The 12,174-nt window shown below is 37.1% G+C and overlaps 1 protein-coding gene across 1 annotated transcript in view; it reads right to left on the bottom strand.

The window, feature by feature from the left end:
• DDX10 (DEAD-box helicase 10) overlaps positions 1-12,174 on the bottom strand; it is a 156,461-nt gene that overhangs the window by 106,477 nt on the left and 37,810 nt on the right. Inside the window, exons 12-13 of the mRNA XM_071434134.1 lie at positions 11,145-11,233; positions 2,802-3,270 (exon numbers count right to left, since the gene is read on the bottom strand). Coding sequence (XP_071290235.1) covers positions 2,802-3,270; positions 11,145-11,233 — 558 coding nt within the window. The remainder of the gene's footprint in view (positions 1-2,801; positions 3,271-11,144; positions 11,234-12,174) is intronic.

Raw genomic sequence — 12,174 nt, forward strand, 5'->3', positions numbered from 1 at the left:
AGGGTAGAGACAAGGATGAGGAAGCAATGGTGTCTCTAACAACAGCAATTCAAAAACTGAAACTAAACCTAATGTTTCCATTTACAAAAAATGTTCTGGTGCTCAATAATCACAGCAGGACTGCTCTGGAGCTGCTTTTAGGATGAGAAGCCTAAAGCAGAAATAGTGGAATTGCACAATCAATTATACACATTAAAAGCATAAATGCAAACTGAATTCAATCTTTGTGGGCATATTCACAAACCCCAAATTAGATAACCACATGCCAGGGTTTGCAAAGGACTCCTATCTTATTTAGCACACAGAACAGATTTTCTAAAAAATCCTCCTAACTAATGCAGCTGAGTATACACTCTATGTTCATAGTCCCAGACACTCTGCAGCCTTTCCTAGTACTAATTAATGCAGCAAACTGGTTCCTGAGTCCTTCCTAGAAGGACACTGCAACACACAGCACCAGCAAAACTGCATTCACACTGCTCAGTGCTTCTCACACCCCAGAATGCTAATGCTTTAAATATTTACTGATCTGTCTTAATGCAATAATAACCACTTCAGAACTTCCTATCCAAGAACGTCAGAACTTCTATCCAAGAAATAAAGAAATGGGGAAAAAATATAAAAGCTGTTGCATATAATCAATTTTGTCTTAACAGTCAGAAAATCAGGTGCTGAGTTCTGTCAAATAAAAATCCACAATGCCCAAGTCTTTTAATGTAATTTCTACTATGTTGCATTTCTGTAACAAAACTTTAAAAGTTAATATGGTTAAGTGACAGAAACTGTTATTCTCTTATTCTTACTAAAAATAGAATCCTTGCATTTAAAGCATTCCATAATTTATCAATAATTTTCACAGTATCATATGGTAATAAACCCCACACTACTGCATGCGTTGATCAAGTTAAGCAGAGTATGCTCTGCATTTTGACTTTCTAAAAGCCACGTATTTCACTACTATAGGCATTTCTGCAGGAGTTTATTTAAATATCATTTAAGTTTTTAATGACACAGATCTTGAAACTTTCCATTTTTTTTATTCTCAGCTGCTTAGAAGAGAAACTTAGTATTTTCTTATTATGCCCCCATATACCAGAGCTTTTAGGTGGTACAAAGTCTTCTGCACTTGCACACCAATCATGAACTACTAACCCTTACAGCAGCTATTCCACACTTATCACAGAAAATAATGTCTGAGTTACCTGAACATAAACTAAACTACAAATGCTTAATGCTGGAAAACTCTTAAAAGGTTAGCCAGTATGGTTACAAATTACTTTCTAAACCACTTATATTTTTCATAAAATTTCTTCTGTTCATTCTTTTACCTCAAATTTTCACCTTTTACCATTTCCTCAACAAAACCTTGCAACATAGTAAAATCAGCATTAAATTGTTTGTGTATTTCAGCATGCAAAATTGTAAAAGCAATAAGAAAGCCATGAGATGATCATTCTTTAAATAAGGCAGAGATGTTTTACTCCTCTTTGCTTTTAAAACACAAAGTTCTCTTCTACACAAAACTGAAATTTATTAATAAATATAAGCTCCTGCCAGGCAGTGGCCATGTCTGAGCAGAACCACTCAGGCTGACAATACCAGGAACAGAAAGTTAACTCTGTTTCCACAGTTCTCAGATGAGATTGCAACCTTTGCCAGCCTCCTCACAGTAGAGAGGAGAGTGCAGGCAGCAGTCAGATGACTGTGCAACTGCTCATCTGTGACAATGACAGCTGATAAAACTAGTTCATACTTCACTACATGCCAAAGGAAAGATGCTGCTTATTAATGCAGCTAGTAAGATGATTAGCTTCAAGGTCATGGTAAGTGCCCTGTGTTAAGTAATAGTCCAGAAAAAGAAAGATTTAAAATACCAGTTGGAAAAATAAACACTTTGCTTAACAGGAGGTTGCCCTTGAATGCATTCAAGTGCAGAAGAAAACCTTGCCAAACCAGATGGTTATTTTGCTTGTATCTTTTTACTACAGAAATACAGTTGCTAGATAGCAAAGGATACACCAAAAAAAAAAAAAATCCCAATATGCACATACCAAATCTGCTTTACAGAAATTACAAAAAAAATTAAAAAAAAACCAAAACTCCCCTTCCTGTAACCTGTATTTAAAGATTAAAAGAAATAAATATTTCTCAGAATAGCAAGGACAAAGAAATCGAAATTATAAAGCTACACACCAAAGAAATGAAAGATTTACATGAATACTTTCCATAAACCTTTATAGCCATGCCTCACAAGAAACATGTGCACTTCCTCTCTCTCTTTGATACTGGCTCAATTCTAATAGGAATGGTCCTGTTGAAAGTAAAAGTCATTGTTTGAAGGTTACACTCTGGTAAAGATCATTCTGCTATGATTTCTGTTGGGAAGTGGCTCATTGTGTATTGCAATTCAGTTCCCAGTGCTATAAACTGTGGTTCAGCATCAAAATTATGACTGAAACTGGCAGCTATTTAGAGAGGTACAAGCAAATTAGGAAGGGATGAGAATTAAAACTGTCAAAATTTCCCAGGTTTTCAAGTCACATTATTCATAAATTTAAGCGAGTACAAGGATATTTGTTATGCAGGTAAAACTGTGCTAACAGCATAAAATGATAAAAGCTCAGTCACATCACTGATCCTCTGGGAGTATTTATGACCTCTGATACATATGCACAACACGTCCAACTTCAAACAAGTATTCTGCTAAGAGCAGAATTTCCTCTCTTCCTCTCCTCCTTCCTTGGAGCAAGTCCAATAAAAAATGATTAAGATTCACAAGCCTTACTATAAAGCACACTTACCGGTGCTGGATTCTCTTTAGCTTCCACACCAAAAACATCCCGTTGTTTCACTGTCAGCAAATCAACACCTTCAGTATCATCCTCGTCATCATCATCATCATCTTCAAAGAACTGCATGGAGTCTGAGTTTGGTTCTCTGTTGGGTACATGAACTTCTTTTTCCTCCTCCTCAGACACTTCTTTTGATTCATCCTCAGACTCACCACTCTCCTCAGCACTTCCACTGGAAACAGAACATTCCTCAGCTTCTTTTCTTCTCTTCTTCTCTTTTGTTTTGTTAACTGATGTTTTTCCACTGAAATTAGTTCCACATTTCTCCACTGTTTCCTCATTTACCAAGGTGAGGGCATTCTCACTTTGCTCTGTCTCCTCCAATGGGTCTGCCCCATTGGCTGCCTCGTTTGCACACAGCTGCTTCTGAACTCTTTGAAGGAATCTCACACGAGGTGCCATTGCAAGACCAAGTGACCTAAAACATGGAATTAACCGAATAAATTTAAAAGGCAGATACACAAAATTTAGAGCATCAATTAGAAGCTCTCATTGATGGCTCAAGTGATTCAATTTCAATTATCATTCATATTGATACATTTGATCAACACATTTAGAAAAGTCTAAAATACAAGTAAACATTGGAAGGGGAAGCAAGATGAAATAACTGAGAACTCTCAATAACAATTACAAGCCTCCCAGGAAGGAAAGCAAACAAAGAAGCTGGTAAGTTGCAGATAAGAGCCAATTAACTATCTATGATTCACAGTAAAACATGGTGGAAGAAACACCACTGTAATTTGGTATTGAAAATACATGGATTTCATGTCAAGGACTGAGATAACACTGATCTGTCAAGTGTCCTTCACTACTGGAAGCACACCCAGAACATTATCCCCCTGCCCTCACAGTGACTGAGATCAGCAGAACAAACATGGTATGGATGAATAACCAACTGCAGAAAAAGCTAGGGGAGAGACATTTCTCCCTTAAAGGCAATTTCATCTGCTTCCACCTCTCTACAGCAAGGCTTTACCTGCATGGCATACATAACTAACAGTGCCAGCAAAGCTGTTATTTTACCCAGTTATTCATGACAATTCAAAGTTATACTAATAAGCATTACACGAAGGGGCAAAAATTGCAGAAAAAGCAAAAATTCTGTCTAGAAAAAATAGTGGAGAGCACTGCATGGGAACAGATACCTTGACTCCAACAGCCCATCTGACTTTGTGACTGTCCACTGTTATTACACCTGACCCTGTCAATTCCAAATTAAAAAAAAAAAAAAAAGCAACTCTGATTTCAGAGTTCATGAGCCATCTCATTAGGTGAATAAAAAATGTGAGGGGACACTGGTACTGGTGCAAGGAACACACAGAGAACCCATGATACAGAACTGAAAGTAGTACCTGGTGCTTGTACATGCACTTCAAAAGGAATAAAGGATTTAACCATATACAGTGACTACAGGCATCCACACCTGTTAAAGACCAGCTTCTTTCAACTCAAAACATGCACAGCTATACACCACCTTTCCTCTCAATGCTGTTCGAGTAGATGGCATAATTTATTATTTTCACTATACAGCCTGTGAAAAAAACCCACGTTATAGCACAGGAGAAATATCTAATCCATACCAATCCATTCTACCCAGCAGAAATGTCATAAAAAGTTGATTAAGCACCCAAAAGATACTGCAGAGCAGCAAGAGTGCACTGTAGGCTCTGGAGAGCCTTGAACTTTTAATGGTAGCCAATGGGAAATGCTAGTCAAAAGGAGTGTCCTGCTTAAACAAACAAACAAAAAAACCCAATTGTAATCACACCTGTGCTTAAAGAGGGCACTTTTGGTACCAGCCACAGGTTAAAAATAGACACAAACCCAAACAGCAATCCACAATGTTAGGATAAAGAACAAATATTCCAACAAATAAAGTTTATTTTTAATGTAAAAATTTTGGTTTTGTGTTTCTGATAATTCAGTACTGTTCTACATGCAATTAACAGCAATAACAAAACAAATAGAATTTTATTTTAAAATATCAAAGGAAGTTTTTATCCAATGTATTTTGCATATTTACTGACAGTGCAGAGGATAACACTGTTGGGAACTGAAATTGGAGCAACTAGAGATCTTAAACTCGTTTTACTGTTTGACAGCAAACACTAATTACCTTTGCAATGAAATGATGTGTTAAAGTTTGGCCTATTGACTAACTGTAATGGAAATAACCAAACAGCAGATGTAATGCTTCACTGCAGCAGCTGGAAGCCATTCAAACCTGGAATTGGGCCTTAACAGCAGGCACAGTAAAACACTCATCAAGAGATTGCTGCATTCAATCTCTTCAGCAAGGAGATCGAAGTTGCAAAAATCAAATCCTTTGGAAGACAAATGCTTTTTTGCTTTTCCAGATATCACATTATTCTACATAAAGTATTGCTGTCAAGTGTTGACATAGCAATGCAAGCAGCAATACTGTATGGCAACTACACAATCAGTCCTACTTCTCTTTCTCAAGCAGACAGGCAGAAGGTACACAGGGTTGAAAACTGATTTTATCAGAGCTTTTCTTCTACACCTCCAGAGCTAGCATCAAAAATCAGGAATACACATGCATAGAAAAGTCTGACAAGGTGAAAAACTATTCTCTGTTCAGCAAAAGTTACAAAACAGAAATAGCAGCCCACGATGTGGACAGGACTTCATATCACAGATCTTTTTTTCATTCAAGTATGAAATTCCACTTGTCAGACTGCCGTAATGCACTGATGTCTTACTTTAATAATTGAATAAAATTAATTGTCAGTTAGTCTTGGCAATTTTTTATTCACTGCTTAGCAAGCCTACCAAAAAAAGACTAGTGCTATCAGAATTCAAATTACTTCCAAAAGAACACAGACCTCAGGCAGAAGGGAGAGAAAAGGTCACATTTATTTGGTAAGACAGTAATAGTAGATAAGCTTAGAAAAAGTGTATTAAATACTTTTAATTACATAACTTCTCAAAGAAATGTCAGTGTTTTGGTCCATTACTGCCTCTTTTTCATAGTATATTCCAAATGGAGAAAAATCTGGGACAAACAGTCTGGACTTTCTACTACTGCTAAAAGCTTCCCCATATTTTAAGATTTGACAGTTTCTTTTGAAACTATTTCTTAATTATTCACCAAATCTATAGTTCAGTCATACTGAAACAACTCAATGTATGAACCAGCCTTTCTTTTCATAAACTACAAAGGGCATTATTATTCTCAATAATTCATTAGATGCCACTCAGATCACAATCCTACTATGACTGAAGTTGCAGATATTTTTTTACTTTAGTGCAACCATTTCACATACTCATCTGGAATAAGAGATGTGCAGGGTTTTCTGATGAAGACAGACAAAAAACAGGTAAGTTATTTAATGAGCTTTCATAAATCCTAACAGACAACACTAAAAACACAGTAACACCACAGTGTAGTCTTCAGACTATGGTAGCCTTTAAATGGCAACAACAACTCAGCTGACAAACCAAAAAATCCTGTTTTGTATTTTGGTGTGAAATGCAATGACTTCTTAAGAGCAAGTTCTTCTAGAAAGACATTTGAAATCAGTTTCTAAAGACAACACTGAAACCAAGGGAGTGTTTCACTACTATAAATCAAAGTACAGCTGACAGTTCTATGGGTTCAGTTCCTCAGCTGAAACCAAGGTGGCTAGACATCAGCATTCCCTAACACTGATTAGAGAATGCATAGAAGTAACTACACAAATGACCTATAATGCTCATGTACCTTTTTTAATTTAGTAGCAAGTTCACAAGGACTTCCAGGAAATAAATTAAAAGAGTAAAACTGCAAAGTAACACTGTATGGCTTTAAGGAGAATTCCACTTTTGTTTCCAGTGAATACTGAAGATCAGGTGTCAATTAACTTTTTTTTTAATGAATTTAAATGAACGGTGTAACAGACTTTAAATACTGCCTCTTCTAAGGCTTGTGACTTGTGAACTGTGCTTATACAAAGACCTGGAGTGTGTTTATATTAACATGGTAACTTTGCCTCTACTGGGATGAGAGAAAAACTTGACATCTCTCAACTCTTTAGAAAGACCAAATCTTAGACACTCAAAGCAATATCTATCTTTGCAAAAAACAAATCTAAGACCAGAAAAATTTTAAAATTTTAAGTTTGACAAATGCTCCTAATTTGCTCCTAGAAGATTACTAGTCCTTTTTACAACATGAGCCAGCTGTAAACTGCTTCAGAACAATTTTACACAAGTTACTGATTTAGTCTGATATTAACCGAGCACATTTACTAAATATAGACATAGTCCATTAGTGAACTACTTCAGATTGATGTGAACGCATAAAAACACAGCACAGAGATTACTTTTACTGTGGTACAGATTCAGACAAAGACCTAAAATAGGTTGGAAAAGGTTAAATACTCCCAGAAGCTATTTCAAGAGAAGAAATATGTATTACTTGCCTAGCAATACATGCTACATCCACATTTAACATTTAAAATGTTATCAGAAGAGAGGATGAGCAACCGTTTGAAAACAGGAGAAATCACATCAGCTGAAAAGACACAAATCTGAACTAACAGGCTATCCAGATGGTCTGATTAATAACCAAAATGAACAGAGGAATTCTGTTTGCTGTGCTATTTACTTTACCAGCCAGCTTTATTCCTCTCCATCAAGGAGTTCAAATGCCTGGCACTCTATTAATAATAAGGAGGGCCAAGCTATTCAAGACTTCATGGGTCAGGAGCAAAGAGAAGGAGAACAAAGAGGATGTCATGGTCGCAATCTAATAATTCAGAAGACCAAGATGCAGCCTTCCTTACCAAAGGAAAAGGAACCTCCACATTGCAGTTCCAAACCCTGGTGGTGCTCCTTGGTACCTGAGCCACCCTGACACCTGCTCAGAGGGCAACACAGCAGAGCACAAGCAACAAGGTTTTCTAGAGTGCATTAAAAACCCTTTCTCCAAGTTAGCTGGCTTAGCCAACTCTGATAGGCACTCTACTGGAACTGCTACTCATGCATATGCAAGTACATTCGCTTCCACGGTGACTGAAGGTCAATAGCCAGCTTGGCTGCAGAATGAGGAAAGATAGCTCAAGATCCTAGAAGAAATGAGGATGATGACTAAGAGAATAATGACCCTGGACTTTGAAAGAGGAGACTGCAGCTTCTTCAGAAAGCTGTAGGCAAAAGTTTACAGAAGTAGTTACAGAAGCTCAGGAAGGGACAGCTGGATCTCAGGTGTCTGAGGGGGAGCTCAATGAGGAACACCCAAACTCTGCAAATGACTGGAGGGAATGCTGAGGTATGTATGAGCAATAGCATACAAGGCTGACATTAACCAGGTAACAGCATGAGAAATACTAAGTCTGGTTACAGGTGCATGAAGACTGGAAACAACAGGGGAAAAGTAATTAGGAGCTATCTTTTTAGTTAGGAGATTAGCATGTAGAAAAGTAAGTATAAGGAGAGCCAGAAGGAGGGCCAAGAACCAACAAAGAGACAACAAGACATGCAAGGACCACAATGGGCACTGTCTGAGGATGAGACAGACAGCTGTGAGCAAGGTAACAAATAAAACCTTCTGCCCTGACCATGCAGTAAGGCTCAGGCCAGGGGTGGTGATTAGAGTGCAGTGGGTGTTTTCCCTGGTTAGTGAAAGGACAGACAGAGGTGGACAGATGGATCATGTATTCTGCTATCACCTATCACCTTTCAGTCCTGACAGCACCTGCAGCTGCCTACTGCTTTTTAATACTGATCTGCAAGCAATACTTGCAGAACTATCTGGATACTAAGGAGTGTGTATCTGACATTTTCCCAATAATTTGGCTTCAATTGTTTTATTTATTCTCTATGTACCAATACAGGGAGAAACAGGAAAATATGCTGCATTTCTCCTGAAAGACATGACTACAGTCACAAAGAAAATTACCTTCCCTGGCAGCCCCTTAGAACTGTGGCTAACCTGTCCATCCAGCACACTCACCTGATAAGATCTGCCCCTGGAGAACAATGTATAGATATATGTATGTGTTAGCAGCTAGCAACAAAGTGCCCGAGAAAGAAACTATATTTCAAAACACTGCCTCCTCTCCAGGAGACCAGACTATGTAATTATTCCTTTTCACCCTGTTGTTTGTTTACATTTTCTTATGCTTTCAAAGCTGTCCTTTGCAATCAAAAGACAAATTTCTCTTTTTAATGCAGCATTGAGCTTCTCCTTCATCAGACTTAAAGGCTGCCTATGTTAACACAAGGCCTACACAAGTCTTCCTCCAGCAAATTATTCTTGATAGCAATTTATAATGAGAGAATACTGGAGAGAATAGTAACGCACCCGAGCTTAAAGGTAATCAATCGCTAGAATAGATGTGTGTGTGCGTGCATACATTTTTTATATATTTTGTTTTATATATCTTATATATATATGACCTTATATAAGATATAAAAATGAAAAATACTTGCTTTTCTGCAGACTCAGTCAACAGAGCTTAAGAGAATCTCAGTGCACAGACATGCAAAGCAGGAGAGCAATGGGGAATGTGGGCAACAGCCTGCAATGCAAACCTGACAGGGGCATTAAGCAGCCTATTTTCTCTGCAGGATTTTTAGTGGAGCAACATCTATCAAGTTAGCAGTAAATCTCCACGGAAAGGCTTAAGTACTTTCAGAAAACGCACACAAGGTAAAGGGAAGAAAGGATTCTCATTTCAGGTTTTGCCATAAATTTGTGTGCAGAATGGAAACCAAGGTCGGTTTGGATGCAAAATTCAAACATACCAGACTTTGAGGGACTTTCATATAAATGAAGACGGCTGATCCATGTATCAGTGGCTCTGCACTGAACTGCAGGGTGTATTTTAGTTAGACTAGCAGTCTGGAGAGTGGGGAAGAATAGTGCCACCAAACTAGAAGAGAATCTCCAAATTATCTCCCAGATTTATTATCTTCTGACTTTTTGATTATACTGCCACATATTTCACAGCCTTGACTAAACCTCTCCTACTCTCTCCAAACAACTGACTGGTTTCTTGCATTTTATTACAGGAATGACATTAGTAGCTTTCCAAAGCTGAGACTCAATTATTTTGAGGAAGGTCCAAATCTGGGCACACAGACCTGAGAAGAACAGAACTGTAGACTACTCCATCTACAGATACTAGATGGCAAACCATGCTGAAATCCAGAAAGAGGCACTAGGATTCTGAAAATTCAGCATTACCACCATCTGCTAGTCTGTTTCTAACACTGGCTGAATTTGCACGGTTATCCCTCTTAGCCCTAATTTTCTGCCACTATTCCTTATATTCATAGCACAGTAAGACCTACAACTGATTTTAAAGATGCTGAGAAACCACACAAGAGAACGGTCAGGCATTGCATGTAGCAAAAATTTTTGAGCTTATGCTAGTTCTCCTTTTTTCAAAATGTCTCAGCCCATGAAGTTAAAAAGCATCTTTTCTAATAGGCTTATGTATCTTAAAAAGCATAATCATGTTAATGACAGCACAGCACAGAAAGACCAGGTGTTCCAGAGTCTAGTAATTTGTCACATTTTAGTTCATTATACCATGTGATGGCAAATTAGCCTTCTCTGTATGAAATCCCACACATATCAAATTAATTTACTGTGAACCTTTGAACACCTTGCTGCTCCCTTACGACTACCCTGTGTGCCCATGAGATTTCAAAAAATTTACATCTTTAAACAATTTCAAGGGGCTGTCATCTGTACAGTCAACCTGTCAAAATTAATTTCCCTCCCATACAAAATATGGAATGATTCACATACGTGTACAAAAATAGACATAGCAAAATAGATGCTATTCAGTCTAGTGCAGATGCTTCATCGTTACCAAACACACAGAATCTTCTGAAAAGTAATTGATGGCCAAAGAGAAATATCTGAATCATACTCAAAAAGAGACTCCAATACATAGCCTTTAGATAGCTCAAATTTCTTTTTAAATAATACACCTTACAGGCTGGTATTTAGCTATGAGGCTGAAGGGCAAATCTGGGGAGGGAAAAAACACCAAAACATTATTCTCTATCATTTTACTTCAGAAGTTATGTCTTCTAGTATATATAGCAAATGTACCTTGTGCCCTAAGTTATTTCTCTGTACAGCATATATTGCCTTTACACATAATTTCCATTTAGAATGCTCTTGAAAATATGCAAAAGCTCAGCATAAATATGAAACTAAATACACTAGAAGACTAGAAGTCCAATTCTGTGTTAACACAATCAATACAGCTATTTAAAGACTGCAAAACATCTCACTATACAGCTTTCATATTTTAAGTTGACCATACTTACAGAGCATATTCTGCTAGAGGCAATTTGAAAACATCAAATACTTCCTTGTTCTTCATTAAGTAAACTGAACGCAAGTAGGATACAAAACACTGAAAGAAAAATGGAAGTATTCAACAAAAAAGACACCATTCAATTACCAACACAAGAAACAAACATTATATTGTTGCTCTAAACACAAAATATAATTTCACTATTAGGTAGTCTAACATCAATTTCAGACGGAAATTTTAAAATACTCATCAGACAAAACTTTATTATTATTACAGAAATGATGCAACTTCAAGTGCTCAAATATTTCATTACATTCACATTGGCTGAATTGACTGAATTTCCCAACAGTATGTCATGTTACATTTTCCTAGAAAAAAAATATGACATATTAGTCAGAAGGAAACATCACTGATTCAATTTGATTTTTTTTTCTCCTTGCTTTTCTGAATGTTGTTATGCTATTCTAATATCTAAATTATGTGGAACTTCAAACAGACTTTGTTGCTATCAAACTGAGCTGTCCTGACTTAATCTTAGCCATGAGCAGGAATTTATTTAACTCAATATAGCTGCCCTTCACTGTGGTCTAAGATGATTCATATTACCTTGCATTTACCATCAGCTCATCACATGCACACAGTCAATGAATGCAACTCAGCTGATCAAGACAAATTCACTATACAACACCTACTAAGACCAATCCAAGGTTGAAGTCTGAATTAATCATAGACTTTCTCCAAAAAAACTGGAAGCACTACACAGGAGAATAACTTAATCTTGCATTGCATCTTCCCAAAAGGAAAGATTCTTCTTCTTCTCATGCTTCTTTTACATAGTCTAGTTCTACCTAGCAGCATAAATACTGGAATATTTCAAGTATCAGAAGAGATCCTTGGATTTCTGTTGTTCATAACCTTATTTCTGACACATGCCAGAACTCCTACCATGAGGCTTAAACCATCAAACACTAATAACAACAGCAAGTTAAGCTCACAGAGTTATATTCAAGCATCCTATAATCACACCTTTGTTCTGTTAT

This window comes from Agelaius tricolor, unplaced genomic scaffold (genome assembly GCF_023055355.1).
Source record: "Agelaius tricolor isolate 1412-34295 unplaced genomic scaffold, bAgeTri1.0.p SCAF_9, whole genome shotgun sequence".
NCBI classification, from domain to species: domain Eukaryota; kingdom Metazoa; phylum Chordata; class Aves; order Passeriformes; family Icteridae; genus Agelaius; species Agelaius tricolor.